We start from the raw sequence: 25000 nt of genomic DNA, 5'->3' as shown, positions 1-25000 counted from the left end.
CATTACATTTAAACTGCAGCAGGTTAGTATAGTCAGGAAAGCAGAGAGTTTGTTTGCCTTCGAGTTTGTGACGACAGAAAGAGAAAGAAAGAATCATCTCACTGGTGTCATGTTCATTTCAAGGAGTGATTATTTGGAGAAAGAAACAAAAATTGATGCCTTTTTTTTTTTTTTACATCTGAAATGAAATTACTTTGAAGGTGATACCAGCCTATTAGGTGACCATGAGACCAGGAATACCGAATAGGTTACTTTCTGGATTTCGCCGCCTTTTTATAGTCTTGTAAAATTCACATCGGATTGTGACTAATTTCATACCTTTTTTACTTGAGGATTGTAAAGTAATACCTTCGTATTTCAGCGGTGATGCTTTTAATTTTTTTTTTTCGTCCCAAACAAGTCATATTGTCATTTGAATATAAGGGACTATTATTTGGAATTATCTCTAACAGGAGACTGTGAGGAGTTGAACAGCGAGATGTTTGTTCACATTACATTTAAACTTCTGCAGATTAGTACAAACAATAAAAACAGGAAATTGGAGGTGGGGGGACTTCTAAAGTCTGGCAATCCAAGGAAAGAAACAATTAGAAGAAGGCTTTCCGGCATCTAGAAACTTCAACAAAGAACTTGGATTTTGTTGCCTGTCAGTTTAGTCAGGGATATGTAGGTTGAGGGGCACAAGTGCTATGAGTTCATCAGAGCACAATCCATTAAAATACAGAGATGTGACACTGCAGCAATGAAACAGAAGTTGGAGCTTGTCCGACAGTTCAGGATCTATTAAATTTGAGACTCTTTCTTGGACCGTGTTTAAGAGTGAGAGGAAAGTGGTAGATGCACCAGCCTAGATGTGGCAACAATACTCAGTGCATGGGTGAATTATGGCTTTGTAAATGTACAGCGTGTTCTCTGGTGTGAGTAATTTTCTAGCATGGTAGAGGGAGTTCACCTTCTTTGCAGCAGTCTTGGCAATGTCATCAATGCATTCGTTCTAATTCATGTTGCATCCTCCTTAATCGTGGAGTAATAAAATAAAGATTGATCGACCATAGTCGATGGCAATCCGAAGGTTCTCTTTTTAGTGGCTATTATATACAATTGCAGGAGAGGGCGACACTTCCGGATTGTTCCACTTGTCCTTGACCCTCACCCAAAAATTTTCAGTGTTTAGCAAAGAAGCATCAAGTACGATCTTTTGGTATGACTCAACTAATGATTGATCCCCGATCTCCTGGCTTATTTGCAAACACTCTAATCATTAGCCTAATGACTGTAAAATGTGGCACCCTCCCATGCATCTTAATAACCAATGAAAAGGATACCGTTGAGTTGTCTTTGACTACGGCCGTGAATTTAATAATTCGAGATAAAATAATAAATAAATAATACGTCGTCGTCGTCATCATCGTGAATAAAAAATACGTTAATACAACAGAGAGTGAAAGAATTAAAGAGTCCTCGAAATTAATGAAATTACAGAAAATATAACAATGCCAGAATTATAAGGAATAAAAGTATGTAAAAATTATAGAGAATAAAAGATTGTCGGAATTGTAGAGAAGAAAGAATGACAGAATTATAGAGAATGAAAGAATATTTGTATCATAGAGAATGAAAGAATATTACTATCATAGAAAACGAAGAAACCGTCATAATAATAGATTGTAAAAAATTGTAGAGAATAAAAAGAATAAAAGAATAATGAAATCACACGGAATCAAAAAATATAAGTACGACATGAAATGCAATAAATATAGGGAATACACGCATAATATAGAATGAAAGAATAAATGAAATTAAAGGAATATAATAACTCTATGAAATAAAAATATAAAAATCACAAGGTATAAAGAAGAATAAAAGAAATTAAGCCAAAATGAATTAACGAATAAGGAATAGACGAATAAGGAATAGACGAATAAGGAATATACGAATAAGGAATAGACGAATAAACAGTGGCGGCTTGTGCCTAAGATTAGTGGGGGTACTGTTTAAAAAATACCTATTGTTTTAATATTGTGTAAAAATAAAACAAACATACAAATATACATAATTTATGCGTATGTACACGTATAAAAATACAATAACTTAAAGGAATCCTAAATAGATGTAAATATTTTAAATATTTTACTTATTACATTCATTTGAAAGTAAACTTCATTTTTCTTGTTTTAATTCGTGAGAAAAAATTGATAATTTTCTCCTTAACTTCTGAATGACTGCTGAAGAACTTTTTTTCAATTGAAAGCATTTAGTCTTTCGCAACCCATGGTGCTCCTTAGAAAAGTTTTTATTCTTTTCAGAGTTGAAAAACAACGTTCTGCCTCTGATGTAGTCATGGGAATTGTCAAGATAATTTTGTGATTTCTTTAAGAACTTCGTTTAAATTGTTTTCCAAAATAAATTTCAGGAGATCAATTACTTTGCAATATTCATGGATATCTGACCTACTATAAAATATTTCTAGCTCAGCTTCAAGCTTTTCTTTGTCAATCATGGGATATGCTTCAGTTGTCAAGGATATCTTTTCTGTAGGTAATTCTTTCTTAAAACTAGCAAAGCTTTTATTGTTAATCAATTTAGCAAGTATTAAATGTTTAGTTGAAGAATATCTGTCCGTTATATCCACAGATATATAGTCACACAGTTCTTTAGCTTCGGCCTTGAGTGTTTGTGAAGGATTTTCACGGTATTTGGAGTTTCTTATCTCTAAAATAGCAGTTTCGAAATTTGTTATGTATTCATTGACTGCGAATTTCCCGATATTTAATTTGATTATAAATAATTTCAACATGAGACATAATTAGATGAAATAACTCTAACCAACATGTGAAATTTTCATCGTTCAAATATTTCAGAATTCCTGTCACTTCTGCAACGGTCTCATCTACATATGTCGACTGAATTTCAGTGAGACAGTTTTTTAATGCTTGAACATTTTCATGAACTGTATTTATGATCCGTATGTTAAAGTTCCACCTTGTGGCGGATGGACGTGGAATACTTACATCCAAATGCTTCTTGAGAATGGACAGACGCTGTGGTGATCTAGAAACGGAAGTCGGAATAGCCAAAATGTTAGAGATAAATATTCTAGCATTTCGTGTAATGCTTGCTGCATTCCTCATTATTAAATTAAGTTGATGCGTATAACAGTGAGTGAAATATGCATTACTATAAACTTCTTTTATTTTCGCCTGAACACCAGCTTTTTTTGCCTTTCATGACATTTGCACCATCAAATGTGTGAGCTATCAGTTTTTGGCGATTCCCTTGAAGGATTATATCTAATTGTTGTAGAATATATTTTGATATCCCATCAACGGTTTGGTTTTCTGGAATAAAGAATCCCCAAAAGCGTTCAAGTATTTTTTCATCCAAGACGTACCGTAAAACAATGATCATTTGTGTATGTTCAGACACATCTGTTGTATCGTCAGCTACGACAGCTACAAAGGAAGCTTTGCTAATTTCTGCCCTTATTTCATCACGGTATATTTATAAAAAAACAGTCAAGTATGTCGTTCTGAATGGTCTTGGAAACACCTTTGAAGACACTATTGGTTTCTAAGTGATTCTTTATATCTGGATCTAATTTCGGTGCAAATTTTAATAATCTTCTAAATACACTTGGATTTACTAAATCATCTTTTTCATCATGTCCTCGTAAGGGAGTTTCAAAGTTCCCACACAAAAAAATACAATCTATTATTTTAGATAAAATTTCACGGTTCTTCTTAACATTCATGTTATGATGATTGATTGAAAGTCTGTAGGCCTCACTAAGTTTTTCTTTAATATTTACGGTCCCCAAAATTGATACGGAAACTACATTGCCAACGTGCTTCTTTGACTTCTCATGCTTTTCAGTTCTATCTTTCATTTTGCTAATAGTTCTGACTGAACCCATCTTTTGTCCACGTTACATCACCCCCAAATAACAAACAAGGAAAGCAGAACAATACCTTTTTTTAGTTCACAGCCGCAAAACCAACTTTTCTGTTGGTACCATTCAGAATTAAAGCTACGAATATACACTTTGTTGTTGTTAATGCCTGGATGAGATATTTGAATATCAGGCGTTGAGCGGCCTCTTTTCTTAATTTCAACTTTATCATATAGAGACAGCTATGAAAACTCAATCTATTGAAGTTCACTTACCGTCACAGAAGTTATTTCTTGGGGATGCAAGGATGCCATGGTTAAATTCTTTTTATATAAATTGTGTTGGAAAAGGTAAGTACTAGGTAGTCTATTACTAGAATATCAAATATAGAATACAATGTTTACGTGATCCTCTTTTAGTATTTTCAAATTGGTTTTAATCTGGCGATAAAATAGCTAACAAGAGTCATGTTTATATTAAAACTTAATATTAAAAAAAAATTTAAACACAATTAATTAAAATCTATGTTGTAACATAACATTTTGAAAAATGGAATTTTAATCGTTTTAATCTTTTAAAAATTAATTAATGTTTATGAAGTTCCTTTTTCTTGGTAATTCAACTGATTATAGTATATATTATTTCGAAAAGAAACGCTATTTAAAAAAACATAATAATATTAAGTTTATATCAATTTTTTAATTGCAACTTCAAGGTAAATTTTTGTTCAATATGTGTATTTAAATTTAAAAAAAATAAATATGTTTTACTTATTTGAACTCTTATGTTTCATAATAAATAGAAATTTCGATAGATTTAAATATATTTTGTTCGAATTTCGAAAAAATAAATATGGGGGCAGGGGGGAACACACTTAAAAATATTTCCCCTCGTATATTTTACGAAAACTGCATTTTATATGTAATTTCATTTTAAAATGGATAAGTATCGAAAATTTCACGAAAATCTGACTATTAGTTGATTTTTGCTAGATTTATTAAATACGGGTATGTTTTCACGTTCGGAATGTCTACTTCATGGGAACGTTATTTTAAAGCGCCAATTATGTGAACACGATTTTCGTCTCGCAATTTCATTATTTTCGTTCGATGAAAATGTTTTTTTTTTTTTTAATTATTACTGGTTTATTTTGCCTTTCTTTTAAATGGTACAAAAGTTATACTGATAATATTAATTATAATAAAGTTACATCGTATTACATATAGGGTGGGGTAATTCTGTGGTGACTTTTGGCAGTCCCTATATATATATATATATATATATATATATATATATATATATATATATATATATATATATACATAAGTTAAAAACATTTCTAACTAAAATGTATTTTAAAAATAAATTTTTCTTCGCTTTTCTATAGAAAAAATGTAAACATTTTTTATTCTGTCAAGTTTAACGACTACAAAATAAATAGATTTCAAACTACTTAAAACACAAACAAAATAAGCCATATAGATGAAAAAAAAAACATTAGTCGCGTTGGTAGCTTTACGGCTAAAAGCTCGGACACTTTTAATTAAAAAAAAAACGTTTGGCATATTGTATATTTTTGTCTGCTTAAATCGCATTTAAAAATGTGAGCTTTTTTTTAAGGTGGAGATTTTATTTACAAGAACATGTTACACTTTTTAATAATAATAAAAACAAAACATTTGTAAACAAGCCTCTTAAAAAAATAATATAAGCGAAACCACGCAAACACCGCATATCACGAGCGTTTGGAACTGCGAAAACGACAGCTCCAAATTGGCTTTTATCAGCTGTCTAGAGCGGGCATGCGCACAAGCGAAATTCACTAAGAATGTGTAACTGAATTTCGCAGCTCCAAGCAAAGTTTTACTTTTATGTTTATATGAATATGGGGATAGTTATCGACATTAAGCTTCGGGATTATACGCGCGCGCGCACACACATACACACACACACACACGCGCACACACACACACACACACACACACACTTATTAATAGGATATATCATCACATAGAAAGAAAAAATAAACGTATTCTTTATAAACGTGTTATCGATAATATTGAGTAGAAATGACTTGGGGGTGCTGCTGCACGAGCCGCCACTGCGAATAAAGAATACAAGAATTACATAAAATACTCTAGAATAAAATAATCGAACTTAATTGATATTGATCAATAATTACATCTATTAAATTATTAATAAGTAAAATTTAGATCGATTTTTATACCTAGTTATTGGAAATGGATTTCGTCTCAAAATTGAAAAATTTAAGAAATTTGTTAGATTGAATGCAAACTTACCTGACGTAATTCTTCGGTAAAGATCGTAAAAACCCAAACGTACAAGCAATATTCCAAGGGCGAAGAAGTTTCTTTAAACTCAACCAAAAGGACATAACTGAAGATGATTAGGAATATCACATAGAAACCCTGCAGAGAATAAAAATACAAAACAAGGTAAAAGTTAATATTGACGACATGATTTTTTTTTAAAGGAAATCGATCGATGTCTCCGTTCAGTTTCGAAAGACAAAGGATACCCCTTGCAAGGGCAACTGCACGTGTAAATTGCGAGGCAAGGGTTGCGCAATCCCAACCATACATCTCCTGAATCGCCACCGTTAAAAAGTCCAGGACGACTGGAAACAATGCCGAGATAAGCGGAGAGCGCATACAGCACCTGGAATCCCAAATGGTCACCCATTTAGTGCTGACTAGGTTCAACGTTGCTTAACTTCGGTGATCCAGCAGAAACCGGTGTGTCAACGTGATTATGCCGTATATATAAAAAAGGAAATACAATTTGAAAAATAGTCCCAAATAATTTACTTTTTGTGACCTATTTGCGCGAAACAAATTAAAACGAGAATCGTTTCAAAAGTAATGCCTCCTATTTTTTTTATTCCGCCCGAATGGGCCAGAAGGGATCCAAATCGCATTGTTAGGGTGACTGAACTTATGCATTCATGATCTGAAAATTTCATCTCTCTGTTGCAGATATTGATGGTGTGAGCCTCTAAGAAAGCAACCCGTGTCATGGACGTGCGTCAAAAGCAGAGATGCGTCATCGAATTCCTGGCAAAAGTGGTGACTATGTAGAGAAAATAAATTTCGTAGCATAAAAAGTCACTCGTTTTAATGGTATCACTTATGTCTTTGTAGATCTTCAACTTTTTTTTTTTTTAAGAAGAAATAGGAGGCGTTACTTATGGATCGATCCTAGTAATTAATAATTTATATAAAATATGAAGTTACTGTAAATATTATTTGTGATTCAATAAATTAAACAAAAATAATGCAAGCATGCTTCATTTGCCATGTCGGGAAAAAGTGGGGGAGTAAAAATTTGCACAAAAGAGGGTACAGTAACCCAGCACCTGTCCAATTTTGCTTTTAATTAGAAGAGGGTAGGTAAGCAACCGTGGGATTTCTACAGAGTTCTTCTTCTTCTTCTTCTTCTTCTTCTTCTTCATTTACTACTACTACTACTACTACTACTACTACTACTACTACTAAATGTAATATTTGCTATTTTATTCATTTCGAAGGATTGGGGGGGGGGTAATCTTTTTTCCGTCAATGTGCGCTGCTTGTCCAACTTACAAAAGGTGTTTATTCCGTTCTTAAGCCATGGGGAGGTTGTGGGTGTTTATTCCGAAAAGCATTTTCTTATTTTCAACCTCCCCATGTTAAGAACGGTTTTCGAAATAAACACCCTTTGTAGGTCGGACAAGCAGCGCACACTGACCCTCTTTTCTAATGATATTTATGTATACATAAATGTAATTATAGAAGCAACTCGATCAAGTGAAGCTTTTTATAACCACTCAGTTTTCTAATTATGTTTAGTAATAAGATTGAATAAATTACCGAAAAATGTAATATATAAAAGGCTATATGTCTGTCTGCCTGCCTTTCAAACTCTATCTCCACCGAAACGAAAAGTCGCAGAGAGGTGGTAGGGGCCTCAAATGATTGGATTTTTTACGGACCATTCTTTTATGGATCTTTAGCCGGTTAAAATAGTTTTTAAGGGATCGAAAATGGGTCAAAATTAAAAAAAATCGTTAAACATTTTTTACATTCATCTTAGTTTAGTTAGTTGGTATAGTGGTAACGTCACCAGCTTTAAATGCTACAGTTTCGGTTTCGATTCTAGCTAATGGCACCCAAATACTTTTTTTTTTACTTTTGAAACCACGACTCTATAATAATATATACGAAATCTGGAAAAATTAAAATATCATATTTAAGAGTATTTTACGGTCGGGCAAAGCTGCCCCCCCCCCTGCTAGTTATAAAAATGTAACATAATTGTTTCTATTTAGAAGAAAAAATTGAAGATATTTATTGGAATTATAATGATTTAAATATGAATCGAATAATCATAGAGAATGAACTCATTTGCAAACGATAAATCAGAACCATATGGACACCATCTCTGCGTTTGTTTATTAAAACGTTTAAAAAATCCCCGCGCCCTACATAAAAAAAAAAAACATTTAATGCATCTCCTTTCCTTTTTCATAAATGAACCTTTCCCTATATTAAAAATATACCTTGTAAGGAAATACCAAACTCGGTTTTATTATGTTTGTTTACAGATGCTACGTGCGTCATAAGTCAACCGGCGTCCGTTTTGTTTTGCTTATTTTATGGGGTCCTCGAAACTTATATTGGGTTGGCAACTAAATTCTTGCCATTTATTTTGGTTTTCAATTTGGTTAGATGAAGTTTTCAAGTCCAAATCAAATGATTTCAACCTTAAAAAGATATTGTGAATCTTGTTGAACGCTGGGGAAAAGTTATGAACACGAATGGAGAACACATTACTGATTAAATAGTTGTCCTTATTTTAATTATAAAAATGTAGATTTATAAAAACAGCAAGAACTTAGTTACTTAATTACCAACCTAATATAACATGCAAATTCTAATTTTTTTAAAAAATGATTTTCCAATATCCATCAAATGCAAAGTTATATATTCACTGACACAAAAGCTGTATTCTATCCTAACTCTTCTTAAATTATTGCTGACATTTGTGGTAAATTAGACATCGAGATTCGATTCGAACGAATACTAAAACTCAAATGGTTCTAATTGCTTACTCTCTTTCTTTTTCTGGTTCATTTCGATATACTCGCTTTGAAATTTCCTAAATCCAGCAATTTTTAACATGAAGGTGCTAACTCAGAGAATTTTCAGCTAATGGAAATCTTTCCAACTTTCAAAAAGTAACACCTATACGGGAATGTATTAAGCCAGTAAGAACTTAGAAATTCCTATAAGACCTGGTCAAAAAATCAGTTTTAGAGAGACTCTACCACGAAAAGAACTCAAGAACGTCTACTCAACACCCACTTCATGCCTTTGCATCCCCCCACCGAAATGGTAAGGCGAAAGAACTCAATGACTTACATATGCAACTTTATCAACTCGCATACATCTATACACGCAATAACAAGAACAAAGATAAACGCACACACATACAAGTTGGAAACCTATATGCAGCGAGGAGACAAACAGCCAAAGAGAAAGACTTTACCAGTCGACCGAACGAAAGCAACCCAACAACATATTTTCCACAAATCATCTCTTGCCCTTGGGAGGGGGCGTGGATGGCAAGGCGAACTTAATGACTCACGATGATTTGTGGATGGCCAAGCACTTAATGACTCATGAACAGTCACTAGTTACACATCTGTATACGCACTAACAAGAATAAAGGTAACGCACACACATACACGATGCCACGCTGCCCAATATGAACATACTGACTATTCGTTCAACTTCTTTATCCAAACACGTGTTGAATTATAAACATTTACTAACATGAAATTTACTTTTATATTCTTATTTCTTATATAAAATGTTTTATAATCTTTCGTCTTTCTCCATTATTCATTTATAAAACTCTATTAATGTGATATCCGGTGACGCTTCTATTATTTTAATGTTTCATTTTATTTTCATTTTATTAGGCATGCATCTACATCATTCCACTTCTTGCTTCGTTATAACACAACTTTTATACCCTAATTCATATTAAATGTAGGCGAAACCATTTTCTCACTATACACAAATACACTCCAAGATGGCGTCTGTCGAAGCCAAAGGCCAGGTCGTGGAGTTTTGGCGTTATTCTAAAGCATCCCCATCTAATACATTGCAAGAATTTGAAGTTTTGTCAAATAATTCACATACCACGTTTGTTATGAACGTTACCACTGGTGCTGTGTAAAAAGATAGAATTTTCTCTTTCCATGTTAAATTGGTGACGTCTTTCTCAGATCTGAAAGAAATACATATTAAGCATGAAAAGAGCGAAAATAGCAGAGGAATGGTTGATTCAGAGAGAAATCCCCCCCCCCCCACAACAAAAAGCAAACAAACAAGAACAGGGAGGTGGCGATGACTTAGTGATTAATGACACCTGGTTGTGCCAAGTTCGAATTCAGTTCGTTTCGCAGAAACACTTTCATTTAAGGATGTTGACAATGTTCACGTGGTCCCTCCTGTAAGTACTTAATATCCTTCTATAAAGGATTCTAACTAGAAAGAATATGGGAGAAACGAATGCCAACAAAATCATCATGAATGATGATCAACAACAACATTTTTTTTTTAACAAATTAACTCAGTCTAAAATTGCGCTAATAGTGTCAACTTTTAAAACTCATAAAAAAAACTCTTATGCAAGAAGAATTGGAGAAAGAACATGTCATCGTATATCCTTGCTTGACAATGGAAGGATGAGCCAAAGTCTTGTGTAGCCCTTACTTCTTTAATTATTTTACTAGAGAGTAAGGTGAACTTATTTGAGACATTTAAAAAGTTAATGGGATTTCTTAGTATGGACTTACTTAACCTAAAAGGCGATACCATTTTCCCCTCCCTGCAACTTCTTTCCAACAGAAGAAACGTTGCGAGCCTATCTCTGCTCTACCGTTATTGTCACAGTAAGTGCCCGTCTGAGCTTCATTCAATGATCCACCCTGCCAAACTTTCACAAAAAGCACTCGTCAAGCTACGACCACTATCAACAAGTTCCCTTACTCGCCATTCGTGTCTAAATCTAAACGCAAATTCCATGAACAAAGCTTCTTTCCTAGAACTGCCAACCTGTGGAACTCTGTTCAATTGGCCTGCTTCCCAGCTGACTACAATATGATCGTCTTCAAGTCCAATGTGAACAAGTGCTTATTATACTGTCCCCTTAAATAGTTCAATTCTGTCAAATCCCCACTAAAACACGACCACTGAGCTGTTATCTCATTGACACCTTACATTCATTAACCCTTATTCTAAAGTGACCCCTTCCGAGTCTTGATAAGTGGTGATTCCCATGTAAAAAAATTAATCTATCTCTTCACACTGGTTATTTATTGATAAGAAAGACTAAATGTAATAAGCAAAAAGAACACAAGTCATCGTGAAGCTATATATCCTTGCCTGACACTGTAAGGATGGGCCAAAGTCTTATGTTTCCTTTACTTCTCCATATATCATGAACGATTTCCGAAGTTAATTACTAAATAAATAAATAACTAAAAAAAAAAAAGCTATGTATCTGATCAGACTGAAATTCTGCAAAGTGGTTCCTGTTATCAAAGAGGATTAGATCCACATATCAAATAGGAAAAAATTAGAAATTGAAATTCCATAAAATATTACGACCATAATCACACTTCTCAAGGTTAATATCAACTACCAAGGTCATATAAGTTGTGAGACATCATTGGCTACAATATAGACCAAGTAGCTAGTCTCTACAATTAACATGAAAGTTATTGTCCAAAGTGTGAATTTTATCTTTTTCGTAAGCTTGATCTTTGCTTCGATATCATAAAATTAAATCAGTTCTCAGATAGACCAAGACCGATATTTTGACCAGGTTTGATGATGATTGGTAAAACGATTTGGACGGTAGGTTGTATACCAAAAACCATAGTGACAAACTCGAACGAAAACAACGTCCACAATCTGAACAGGTAAAATATTTCTTATGCAGGAAAACCTAAGGTAATGTTTAAAAGTTGCGGTCAGAAAAAGCAAGAAAAATTCAGTATATGCATTAAAAATGGTTTTATATCATTATTTTTATTAAATATTATTAATTTATATTGTTAATTAATATTATTAAATGTGGAATCATTTCGAAATAAAATTCAAGTTTCGTTTTTAGATAAACACACCATCAAGACAAATTCAGTGGCCATTCAGCTTATTTGGTCATCATTATTTTTACTATGGGTGATTCACATAATGTTGACACATTTTAAGTGTTTTTCATAATTTTACATGCATAATACTAAATGGATTTTAAATAGAAATGATTCCTCGTTTATTAATATATAACCAAAGCAATAACACAAAAGCATTTTTAATGCTTATGCTGAATTTTTCTGACCGTGACCTCTAAATATTCTTCTTCTCTATGAATACTGGGTCAAGTTTCAAAGACGAGTCCATATCAAGAACTTGTTCACGATTTGAAAATCTATTGGTCCATGTTATAAGCCACCCGGTTAGGAACGAATTCAGAGTCCTAGCAAAAATATAGCACAAAAGGAAACCCAGCACACTAGGTCGTCATCATCATCATCATATCATATGAATCCGAAGATTCTATTATCGGCATTGGTTTCCCGATATTTTTATTGTTGGAATTATTACTAGAAAGACATCAGGTACTTATGAGATGGACCACATGAAGGTTGCCAACATCCTGCTTAAAAGTGAATTTTGTGGAACAAACTGGATTCAAACTTGGGATACCTAGGTCGTTAGTCCATGTTGTTAACCATTGAACCAGCACACTAGGTAAAGTACACCCAAGTCTACAAAAATGCATTAGCAACCCTTGTTGGCATTCCCTGGTAATTGGTGTCTCTAGTAATTAGCAAGAAACTTACCCCTTCTCAGAGAATGTAAAGCCTGGTAGATTAGACCACGGAGGGATGAACAGAACTATACCTAACCCTGACAACCACAAAACCGCGGACGAACAGACTGTTAGGGACATATCCTCGACTGACATGAACAACATCTACTCCAGCTGTTCTTGGCAAAATATTGGGTGAGGGATGATGATGGAAGAGTCTTATCTTTCCAGGGTCATGGGGGCGTTGCATTATTTCATGCAGCATGTCTTGGGTAAGAGTAATCTGGCAGCACCCATCATTCTCCAGGCTTCAGGGCACATACAGCACCTGGTAGTACTAAGTGGTCACCCATTTTAGCACTGACCAGCCTCAACGTCGCTTAACTTTGGTAATCTAAGGAGAACTGGTGTCAATGTGATTATGCTGCATATATTATCTACATATTAATACGATAGTGTATGTGGTATTTATTTTCTGTGTCACGCTTACATCAGACTCGTTTAATTATTATGGACTTCCGTTTCTTGTAATAAATAATTTTACCAAAGAATTCTTCATCAGTTTTAGTTTGGGTTTCGATTATAGCTGATGGAACTAATGTCATCTATTTGTTTATAAATAATTTTATCAAGAATTCTTCATAAGTTTTGGTTTCGATTATAGCTGATGGCACTCCAGTAATCGATTTTTTTTATAAATAATTTTACCAAGAATTCTTCATAAGTTTTGGTTATGTCTGAAGTAACTCAAGTTAGTTTTTTAGTTTTATATATATATATATATATAATTTTTTTATTTTTCATAAGTTTTGGTTTCGATTCAAACTGATACACTCAAGTCATGTCGACATATTTTTTTATTTTTGAAATCACAACTTTATAATATATAAAAATCGATAGAACATTAACTCTATAATAATACATACGAAATTTAAAGAATTAAAATATCATATTTAAGTGTACTTTACGACCAGGCCATGCCGGACGTTCTTGCTAGCTTAGATAAATACTTTTGCAGCTTTAACAAAAAAGCTACAATAATATCAGAGCGCCTCCATTTACACTGAATATCTACAGAATGCCAACATAAATGTTTTAGGTCCTGCTAGTTACTATTATTATTTAAATATGTCATGTAACGTAGTGAATGTGCTATAACACCTCTACTGACTTAAATATGTGTGTTGTTCCTCATCACTGCGGTACATTTATAAACTATGTTCGAGACAATACCCCCCCCCCAGCAAACAGTCATTCTTGTTTCTACTATTTCTTAAATTAACTGCTAACAATTTTAGAAGTTTTGTATTGACCCCCAATCGTCGCATGTTGTATTTTTGTAACCAATGATGAATGAAGCCAGATTTGTAGAGGTAAAAATGATAATTTAACCGTATTTTTATTTCCAAATTTACCTCATCACCCCCGTTATAAAATGTAAAGCCCTATCAGATCAATTACCGAAGCTGGATGTGAGGCTTCCATAGTTATATCGAAGTTACCCTCTCTATTCTCTTTAGTCGATAATTTATCGTTATATGAAATTAATTTTCTTATAATGTGGCACAGTGGATAGAGACGTTTAATCTCTACGGTTCCAGGTGAGAATTGTCTGAAGATAGCGGTTTCAATCCTACCCAAAGCCGGCCAGAAGCTTACTTGGGCAAAACGTGGTGAGACGACAGCAACTATGGATGGCAGTAATTGCTGAGAATGCAGTTAAGAGATTCGGAGTTCCTATCCCGTCACGGTTACCACCTGACGAAGGTCAGAAAAATAGTTGGGCGAAACGTCACGAAACAACATCTAAGAAAGATAAGGATAATAGTCCGCAATAAATAAATTAATCATCTGGTGTGTTTAATTATGTGTTACAATTGTTTCGTAACCATTTGGACAAATTTAAATATTATTTAAAAATATTCCAAAAATATCTACTCTTCAGACACCAAGATACATTTGCCATTATATATATATATATATATATATATATATATATATATATATATATATATATATATATAATTCCTATTTTAAGGGAACAAGCACTTTGGACTTATCTCGTTCATCATAATTGTATTTTATTTATTTCTTGATTTATTTTTCGATTCACTTTCAAATTCAGTAAGTATCATATTTTCGTATTTATTTTAGATGATATTTTTCCAATTTTCTATTTTTATATTCATTTTTTACAACGTGAAAGATTTCACGGAATTTGTTCACGTTTCACGTGCCTACTGGCATTGGATGAAACATTACTATTTTTCTTTTTCTATATTCATTTAATCTTTTAATGTTTTTCTATTTTTATAATTATTTTTCCTCTCTGATTTATTTATTGATTGATTTACTTCCAAACTCCTAAACTACACCTTTAAGATTTTAGTCTCTATTTATATGTCCAGCTATTCATTTCTTAATTTGCCTTAGTTTCGTATAAATTTTATTTACATGTTAGGATATATTTGTTTTCCCTTTTCCTTTTTATCTGCTATTTTTAAAGAAAAAAACTATAAATTAGAAGGCTTATTTAAATAGTTTTAGTTAATATTATCTTCATCTTATACTAGTTATGTAATTAATTTAAATGTTAAATCATTTTCAACCATATCTTAATATAAACATGATATTTTTGTTTTTTAATTTTAACTATTCCCGTATCATTCAGTATATCGAGACAGTGTAAGAGACATAACTCGATTTTGCCCACATTTATCGATTCATAATTTTATCAAAATTCCTTTATATTTTTAATTCACTATTTTGATTTTTGTCTTTATTTAATTTTAAACTTGTAGTTCTCATATTATTTTCTTTATAGCAATCTAGGTTAAATTTCTCGCTTGGTTTATTTAAAACTTATATTCTGATTTAGTCTATTTTAATCCACCATAATCTGTTCATCTCAATATTTTGCAATTACTTAATGTTTAATTTCTTTTTTGTGCTCTTCAAATGTCTCATGTATAAGAATTATTAAATTTAAATTTAATTCTTTTTCCCGTATTTAGATTATTTTTAGTTCGTTTTCTATATATTAACTAAACAACCTACTACTTTATTTATTGTACCATCCTAAATTCCTTGTATTTAATTTAAAATTCTCTTACAACACTTACCTTTCACTCACAACATATTCCTTAATTATTTTTTATTTTTTTATATATTTGTTACTTTAATCAGGTCTTAGGAATTTATTTCTATGTAGACAGCTTTGTATAACATCAAACTTTTTATTTAAAATTTCTTCTTTAGAATTCACTGTGTCGTATGACTCAAGTAAGCATAGATTACATCTTTTTGATTTACTAGGTTTATATTTTCTAGCTTTATCTACTATTGACCATTTTAATTCAAATTCTATTTTATTCTTATGTAGTTCCTTAACCCAATCCCAATGCAGTCGTGTTTCTTTTCTTATTTTAATATTTATTCTTGTCTTATCCTTATTTCTATCCTTATCGTCATTCCAATTTAGCCCCTTCTTTGGTCTAATGTTAAATGATGCAATATGGTGTCTGTATCCGTCCTTAAAATTACATTAAGTTCCCTCTAGGTATATCTTTTTACTATTATCCACCATAACTTCACATTTGTATACACTTTCAGGTATTAAACAATTGCCTTTCAATGGACATTCGTTAGGTATTCTACAGTTACAATTTTTCTCAAACCCACTATGGCAGATATGCTATACACTTACCTTCATTATATAACAAAAGCTATATCCCTCCTATATCACAGGGATGTAAGGGACTATTATGATTCGAGTGACATATTTACAGGAACATCACAAGTAGGCATAATATGTTGGTTCACATTACATTTAAATTTCTGAATGTTTGTACACTCAAGGAGACAGGGAGCAAAGAGGGGTTTACAAAAGCTATCAATTCAAGGAAAAGAGCTATTAGAGTAGAAAGCCTTCCGGCATCTGGAGACTGGTACAGTGAAAAGTCGAGATTTTGCTGATTGACGGGTTTGTCACGGGTATTTACGTCGGGCAGCAAGTTCATTAGATCGCATTCTATTCCGCCACAAAAGATCACTTGGCACATTTATTCAGACTAAACTTAATTCCAATATCTTTGGAGAAATGTGCACAATCTGCAAGAGTTGACTCAAGCCAGTATCTGAGCTGACATACAGCTTAAGGTTATCCATGAATAACAGTTTGTTGTTTCTTTTGTTTGCATCTTTTTGGCAGATCTAGCTTAGGTTGTAGACACTTCCATGTTTATTCAGTAGCTGAGCGGATCTATCACCAGGCAAATACTAAAAGAGATAAACTGTCTCCTTGGTTTTGTTTGTTAACTCCATGTTGGAAGCATGTGCATGTCCATATGCATGGGATGCATATGTTTGGCCCGCGTGTTGACGTCACATAGAATTAATACATACAGTTAAGTTAGAATTCGAAAGAAGACAGTCCAAGTTAGAGTGCGAGTCGGAGAACATTACGAGTTAGTCCGGCAGAGTTGAAACTCCTTAGAAAGCGAAAGTGGGGAAAAGATGACACAATGTATCAACTTAGCCAAGCATCGGATTCTCATCACCAGCTGGCTCGAACCCGTACCGCGAAGGGGGAAAAGAACGCGATCCCCCCCCCAAATGTGACGTCTTTGCCGTTGCGCCCATCGCCAAATCGGAAGTGGCGAAGTTTTAAATTAAGACTAGTCAATCTAAAAGAGGGGATGACTTTCGAAAATATCGGCGAAAAAAGCGACCCCCTCCTTGTAGAAAAGTGCCCAGTTGAGAGTGAAGGAATAAATGTTTTTAACCAGTTTTTCGATATTTGTCGTACGAAGGGTCGTGCTTCAAAACGATACTGATCTCGTGAAAATCCGTTGCCTCGTTCGAAAGTTTTAGGCAGACATACATACATACATACATAATACATACATACATTTAAAATGACAGGTGAGATTTATATAATAGATGTGAAGTCTCCAAGTAATTGGCTCTCGTCGTCTATGTACCCCGTTAGATTACATATCATCTGTTCTTAACCGCCCCGCAATACAACATGCCCATAGCTATTTGAAAAGACGAAAATGCTGCTTACCTTGTTAACGCTCCAATCTCATTCACCTAAAAAAAAAAAAAGAAACTGTAATGATTTTTTGTTTGAACTTTTTTGTCCAATGAAATTTAAATGCTTAATCCTGTTGAATATCTGCGTCTTCACTGAAACAATTGTAAACCTGTAAACATGTAATCATCACAAAAGAGATAATTTATATTTATTAAATGGACGTTCATTTTTGTTACCGAGATTAATAAGGAAAAGATGCCACACGTGCTATCACACATTGAATGTAAAAAAATGTGTTTAATTTAAATGTACGTGCAAAATGAATGGCTGATACCTAAATTGTATAAACGTTTGGATTCCTCCCTTTATTTAAAAATTCACCAAAATTTAGAAAACAACCAATTTTAATGAAATTTCTAGTATTTATTAACAATCACAGAATATAATGGACTAATTTGTTTAGTTTAATTTTAGTGAAAATGCATTACTTTTTTGTAAACAAAAAATATATTTGCTGCAGTTAAAATTTTAAGTACTGCAAAAAGACTCACGGATTTATGTGCTTTTTTAAATTATATTTATTTGCTTTTTTTATTATAAAAATAAAACATTGTAGATGTTAAAAATTAAAAATGTTTATTAATATTTCAAAAACATCGTGAAAAAGCCCCTAAAGTTCGTTTAATGAAATCAATATATTGGGTTGGTGCAAAAACAATATCGTTTTCTCACATGTGTTACTTTTATATATGATTTCTGAATTAATTTATATATATATATATATATATATATATATATATATATATATATATATATATATATATATATATATATATATATAGCCATATTATATATATCATTTTGAAACTCGTTTTTCATTATCAAATCGTTTTATTCGCTACCGTTCTCAATCTCTTCATTCATTTTTGTTGCAGGCTTTTCGACAGCATGGACAAAATTCAAACTAGCACGATTTTCTTGTTCCAGTTCACTGGGCCGAAAAGTTGCTGAGACAGCTCGTAATATCAATGATGCATTTGGTCAAGGAACCACTAACGAACGTGTAGCACAACAGTGGTTCAAGAAATTTCGTAATGATGATGAGAGCCTCGAAAATCAAGACGGTCACGGGTGGCCGTCTGTGGTTGATAACGAACATTTGACAACTTTAATTGAAGCTAACCTTTTCAAAACCACAGGAGAAGTTGCTGTTGAACTTGAGATCAACCTCTCAACAGTCGTTCACCATTTAAAGCAAATAGGGAAGTTAAAAAACGTTGGGTAAATAGGTGCCGCATGAATTGAACGATAATAAAAAAAATATCCTCGTTTGAAGATGTCTTCTACGCTCCTTCTGCGCATCAAAAACGACCCATTTCTCAAGCGGATTGGATCATCTATGACAACCGGCAACATTCGGCACAGTGGTTGAATGCCGGAGAAGCTCCACAACACTTCCCGAAGCCGGAATTGCACAATAAATAAATAAATAAAATAAAATAAAAAAAGGTTATGGTGACTACTTGGTGGTCTGCAGCCTGTCTCAGCCATCACATTTTCTTGAATCAGGGCGAAACGATTACGGCGGAGAAATTATGCTGACAAATTGACGAAATGCATCAGAAGCGCCAACGTATGCGCCCGAGATTGGTCAATATGAAGGGACCAATTCGCCTCCGTGACAACGCTCGCCCGCATGTTGCTCAACTGACCATGCGAAAGTTAAACGAATTGAGTTACGAGACTGCCTCATCCGCCATATTCACCTGACCTCCCGTCCACTGATTATCACTTTTTCAAGCATCTCGACAATTTCCTGCATGAAAAACGCTTCAAAAGCCGAGACGATGCTGAATCGACTTTCAATGACGTCATCGCTCCCAGAACTCCGGATTTCTATGCTAATGGAATAAGTAAACTTGTTTCTCGTTGGCAAAAATGTGTCGATTCTAATGCTTCCTTATTTCGATTCGATTCAAGTTTATTATGAAAGGAGTTATGCTCTTTTGAAGTTGAACTTACAAAAAAAAAAAAAAATTATCTTTTGCACCAACCTTATAACTTGAAGAAAAAATAATTTCTCGAACTATTGATATTATCATTGAATTAAGCATTGTTTATTCAATATTTTAAGCAAAAATAATATAATTGAAAAAAATATTTAATGTGATTTTAATGATAACGATTCTCACAAAAATTTCACATGTAATATAATATTTTTCATGTAAACATGATGGTTTAAATATCAGCGTAAGAATTTTTTTATAATCCTGAAAAAAAAAAAATGAAAAAAATTGCGATCCAGTTTTTTTAATAAATTAAGTTAGACTAATCATCCCCCTTGCGCCCTTTGATTAAAGAAAATATGACTAATTATCCCCCCTTGCATTATGCAATTATACAAACAACATTCGAAATATAAATCGTGGCGTCTTTAAATCAAAAGTACGCTAACGGAAATAATTTATTGCACGGGCGTCCCCCTTTTAAAATTCATCATTCAATAAGGTGGAAAGCTATAGCAAACATCACATATGAGTATTTTAACCATAGTTCCTGATTTCAAAAGGCGAAAAACTAAAAGGTAAATTTTTGTACCTATATTTTTATGTATATACCTGTATATCTATGTATATGCATGTATGTGTCTATTTTTTTCATATATATGCATGTATATATTTGTAATGTTGTACTTAAAGCAAATTTATAATTTAAATTCAAATTTATATTTTACTCTATTTCTTTTCTATCTCTAACCCATATTAATTTTCTTATCAATTTTAAATCCAGACCTTTTATTTCAATTTTTTTCAGATACATCTGCATTACTTTTAATGCTAGGTTTATTTATGGTGTCTTTTAGATTTAATAAAAACCCTTTAAAATTTGCTGATGAGGAGACCTTGTTTATTAAAAAACTATATGTAATAATTATTGTCCGTAACTTGATGTCTACCACAATAAAAACACAGTTTTCCGAAACGATCGTACAGATAATTGATTTTGTTGTTGTTCTTTCTTGTGAAACTGATTTTTAATTTAATTATAATTTGTTTTTTTAAATTTTAAATTATCAATCACATTACTTAATATTGAATTAGCTCTAGGATATTTACCTATCGAGCTTATTATATATCTAAATTACTACGAGCACTTTTTCTTTCCTGTATTTTAATGAAACTAGTAATTTCACTGTTACATTAAAATACACTCAGCTCTTTAGACTATTGTTCTAATCTCCTTTAAATATATATATATATATATTTTTTTTTTTTATTACATTTTCACCCCAAACAAGGCAAATTGCCACTTTGGTGTAGGGGGCTACTATCAGGGGCAACAACTACTGGGGTACTATGTAGGGATTTGGGCAGCAAGGTGTCGGTTCACGTTACACTTGAACTTCTGCACGTCAGTACTACTGGGGAAGCAGGGACCTGGAATGGAATTCCAAAGTCTAGCGGTTCTGGGGAAGAAACTATTGGAGTAAAAAGATCTTTTATATCTAGGGATCTCTACAGTGTGGGGGTGGGATTTAGCAGCCTGTCGGGTTTGTCGAGGGTGCACACGTCGTGGGGGCACAAGTGATTGCAGTTCGTCAGAGCATTCACCACTAAAATACTTGTAGAAAAGGCAGAGGGATGCAACATTTCGTCGATGGGACAGAGGCTGAAGCTTAGATGCCAGTTCAGGGCCTATCAGGTTTGCGACTCTCTTTTGAACCTTGTCAAGGAGCGAGAGACTAGTAGCAGATGCACCAGCCCAGATGTGGCAGCAATACTCCATACATGGGCGAATGGTGGCCTTAAAGAGGTACAGGATACTTTCGGGTGTTAGTAGTTTTCTAGCACGGTAGAGAGAGCCCACCTTTCTTGCAGCGGCCCTGGCAATGCCTTCAATGTAATTGTTCCAACTCATGTTTCCTGTGAACGTTAGGGCAAGGAGTTTGAAAGATGGACTCTCAGATAAAGAGTCGTTGGCCATTGCTATAGGTGGTAGAGCGGGTTTCTTGTAATTATTGAATGAAACTAATTTAGTCTTGGCAGCATTGAACGCGACCAACCACTTTTGTCCCCATTCCACTACAGATTGGAGGTCTTCCTCTAGTGTTTCTGCCATTTCTTTAGAAATGTGTTTATTCGTCTTCCTGTCGTGCCTGCCATAGAGTGTAGTGTCATCAGCATATATACCCATCTCAGAGGCAATGTTGTCGGGGAGGTCATTTATGAATATCAGGAACAATAGAGGTCCAAGGATAGAACCCTGGGGCACCCCGCATTTCTATCATATTGTTTAGATGTACGACCGTCGAGGACAACCTGGATTTTTCTCTTATCTAAGAAGGATTTAATTATGTTAAGTATTCTACCAGTGATACCGTATGATCTGATTTTACTGAGGAGACCCTCATGCCATACCCTGTCAAAAGCCTTAGATATATCTAGAGCTACCGCTCTGCCCTCCCCCGCGTTGTCCAGTGAATGGTATATACGTTCAGAGATCACAGTTAGGATGTCTGCTGTGGAACGGGCTTGTCTAAATCCATATTGTTTGTCAGTCAGTAGTTTAGCATCTGTAAGATGATGGACTAGAGCATGGTTAATTATGGTCTCAAATATTTTGGCAAAAAGTGGGAGGAGGCTAATGGGGCGATAATTTGATGGGTCTGTCCTTTCGCCAGAATTCTTGAATACTGGTACAACAGAAGCAGTTTTCCAACAGACCGGAAAGCAAGCTTCATTAAGGCATTTGTTGTAGAGTTTGGAGAGAACTGAAGCTACTTCGGCTGAGCACTTTTTAATAGCACAGCTGGGATAAGATCGGGTCCACATGCTTTTGAGGTATCAAGGTTTTTTATGATAGCATGCACCTGAGCAGGGGTGGTTTTCAGATCGTCTAGTGTGGCGTCTGTCCGCATAGGAAAGTCAGGTAGGGGGTGGTTGGAAGGGTCCAGTGTGGAGTTTGAGGCAAACCGACTGGCAAGCATGTTAGCCTTGTCGGTTGCTGAGGAGACAACCTCGTGATTGTTGGTTAGTGGGGGAATTGTTGATTGCCCATTATTTACTACACTGTTGTAGATTTTCCAGAAGTCTCGAGTTCAAGAACGTCTGATTGAACACGACAAAGTTATTCTTTTTTCCAATTTTTCTGGATATCTTTTCCACTTGCCGAGCGGTCTTTTTAATTTCAGCTGGCATGTTGTATAAAATGACGCCCAAAAGTTGTTGTTCAGCCATATTCTTCTCAATCGCTTTCTATCGGTACAGCTGATTAGCATCAGGAGCGATTGTTGTTATCGTTTTCTTTTTTTTTTTTTTCCTTTGAGGCTTGGTGTATTTATAATTTATACAAAAACTACAGTCCCGTTTTAACCGGATCTCATTTAAAACCGAGACAAATATACTAACAGTATTTAATAACTAACAAGAAACTAAATAAATAAACTATAAAATAAGAAACTAGAAATTAAAAATAAAAATAATTCGCCCCTAACCTTCCTGCACCCACCTTTATAACCAATAACAAAAAATAAAAAAGTACTTGAACTGAAATAAATCGCCTGTCGCTGAACTAAGTGTGGTTAAATAGTTAAGACTTAACCATTCTACATTTTCCAAGGTTGAGAGAGAGAGAGAGAGAGAGAGAGAGAGAGAGAGAGAGAGAGAGAGAGAGAGAGAGAGAGAGTGAGTGAGTGAGTGAGTGAGTGAGTGTGTGTGTGTGTGAAGTAAAGCAAGGAATACCATATATACGCAGTTCTTACCTGGTCTTTACCTGTATTTTTCTTGTCAAATGTAATGAGTATCAAAATAAAAAGTGGACAAAAAATCGACAGGATTAACTGAAAAAAAAAATGATAAGAATTAGCCAAAATTTTATTAATGAAGATAAAGAAAAAAAAATTGATTTAATGTTAGGTCATGTAGTTATATCACTGTATTTAACCTAGTACTTTATCCGTTACGCCGTTCCATTCGAAATTCCTTGCAGATACTCGAGTTCGACAGAAAGATTCCAGAGTTCGACAAGATACACATGAAGACAGTCAGTTCTTTCTGGTTAGACGAAACTTTTTATCTGACAATTTGGTAACAGTTTAAAACAACTACTCTATTCCTTTCTATGTCCTTTGCTGATATATTTAATAAAAGTTTTGTAGGAATCATATTTGTTGGGGTTTTTACTTTGGAAATACGATATAAATGACATTTTGAACACTTACCTTCTTATAACTGAATATTACAGATATTCTCCACCATAACTGGACGAAAGAAACAAGCAGCCGACTCGATTTACCTCCGAATTTGAGCTTTTTGGGGTCATGTGACCGGTAGATTCGAGGATTCATTAAATCTTGGCAATAGTTATTCTATAAAAATCTGCGTCAATTTTCAATATTTTTATGCTGAAAATGTGTGTTGAATACAATTTGAAATCGAACTTGTGTTATATAGTCAAGTGCTATGGTAATCGAAAATTGCTTAATATTATAATGTAGCTGCTATAATACTAGGAAGTACACGAAATACTAGTTAGTTATTTGCTAGAATTCTACTTTGGAGGAATTATTATGTGACATACCCAAATTGTCACCTGATGCTTGTTTTTCCCTATCACCGGCGACTATCGGTCAGTTCTCAATGCAGTGTCAAGCAAGGTCAAGACCGATAGCACTTGAACATCATTGCAATGGAAAAATAGAGATCGAAAGAAGTTGTTAGAGGAATATCAACAATACCGACTGAAAACATTGCACGAAAACAAAACCACGTGGAAAAGTATTATCATGATCAAATTCTTAGACGATGTTTAGAGAAAATAAAAAAATAAAGTTTAAAGATATGAAATCCACTAAATTTTAAAAGTGAAATAGCTACAAACTGTAGACATAAAACAATTCTACTTTGATATAGCTACTACTACTACCACCCCTACTATTAATGATGATGATGGTGGTGATAATAATAATAATAATAATAATAATAATAATAATAATAATAATAACCTAAGGCAATTACAAAATACAAAAAAGTGAATCAAAATTAGTAATAACATATCAGCGTATAAAATAGAAAGGAAAACAAGATATGGCTATAGCTAAGAAAAGAATCACGTGATTGCAGTGCTAAGTTAACACAGCTAACCTACTGTAGCATAGTAATTTTTCTGTTTGCCGTATTTAAGAATTA

The 25000-nt window shown here is 33.6% G+C and overlaps 1 protein-coding gene across 7 annotated transcripts in view; it reads right to left on the bottom strand.

Annotated features, from left to right (window-relative positions):
• LOC145284908 (transient receptor potential cation channel subfamily M member-like 2) overlaps nt 1–25000 on the bottom strand; it is a 297757-nt gene that overhangs the window by 57004 nt on the left and 215753 nt on the right. For all 7 annotated transcript variants that reach the window (XM_080133985.1, XM_080133987.1, XM_080133990.1 and 4 more), the window contains 4 exons: nt 23575–23652; nt 17844–17869; nt 10096–10183; nt 6190–6318 (listed from right to left, as the gene is read on the bottom strand). In XM_080133985.1, the coding sequence (XP_079990111.1) occupies nt 6190–6318; nt 10096–10183; nt 17844–17869; nt 23575–23652 (321 nt within the window). The remainder of the gene's footprint in view (nt 1–6189; nt 6319–10095; nt 10184–17843; nt 17870–23574; nt 23653–25000) is intronic.

The sequence above is a fragment of the Euprymna scolopes genome, chromosome 9 (assembly GCF_053919585.1).
Source record: "Euprymna scolopes isolate OS-2025 chromosome 9, ASM5391958v1, whole genome shotgun sequence".
In the NCBI taxonomy this organism is placed as follows: Eukaryota; Metazoa; Mollusca; class Cephalopoda; order Sepiida; family Sepiolidae; genus Euprymna; species Euprymna scolopes.
Note: the sequence above shows the minus strand (reverse complement) of the source record. Positions and strands in the feature narration are given on the sequence as shown.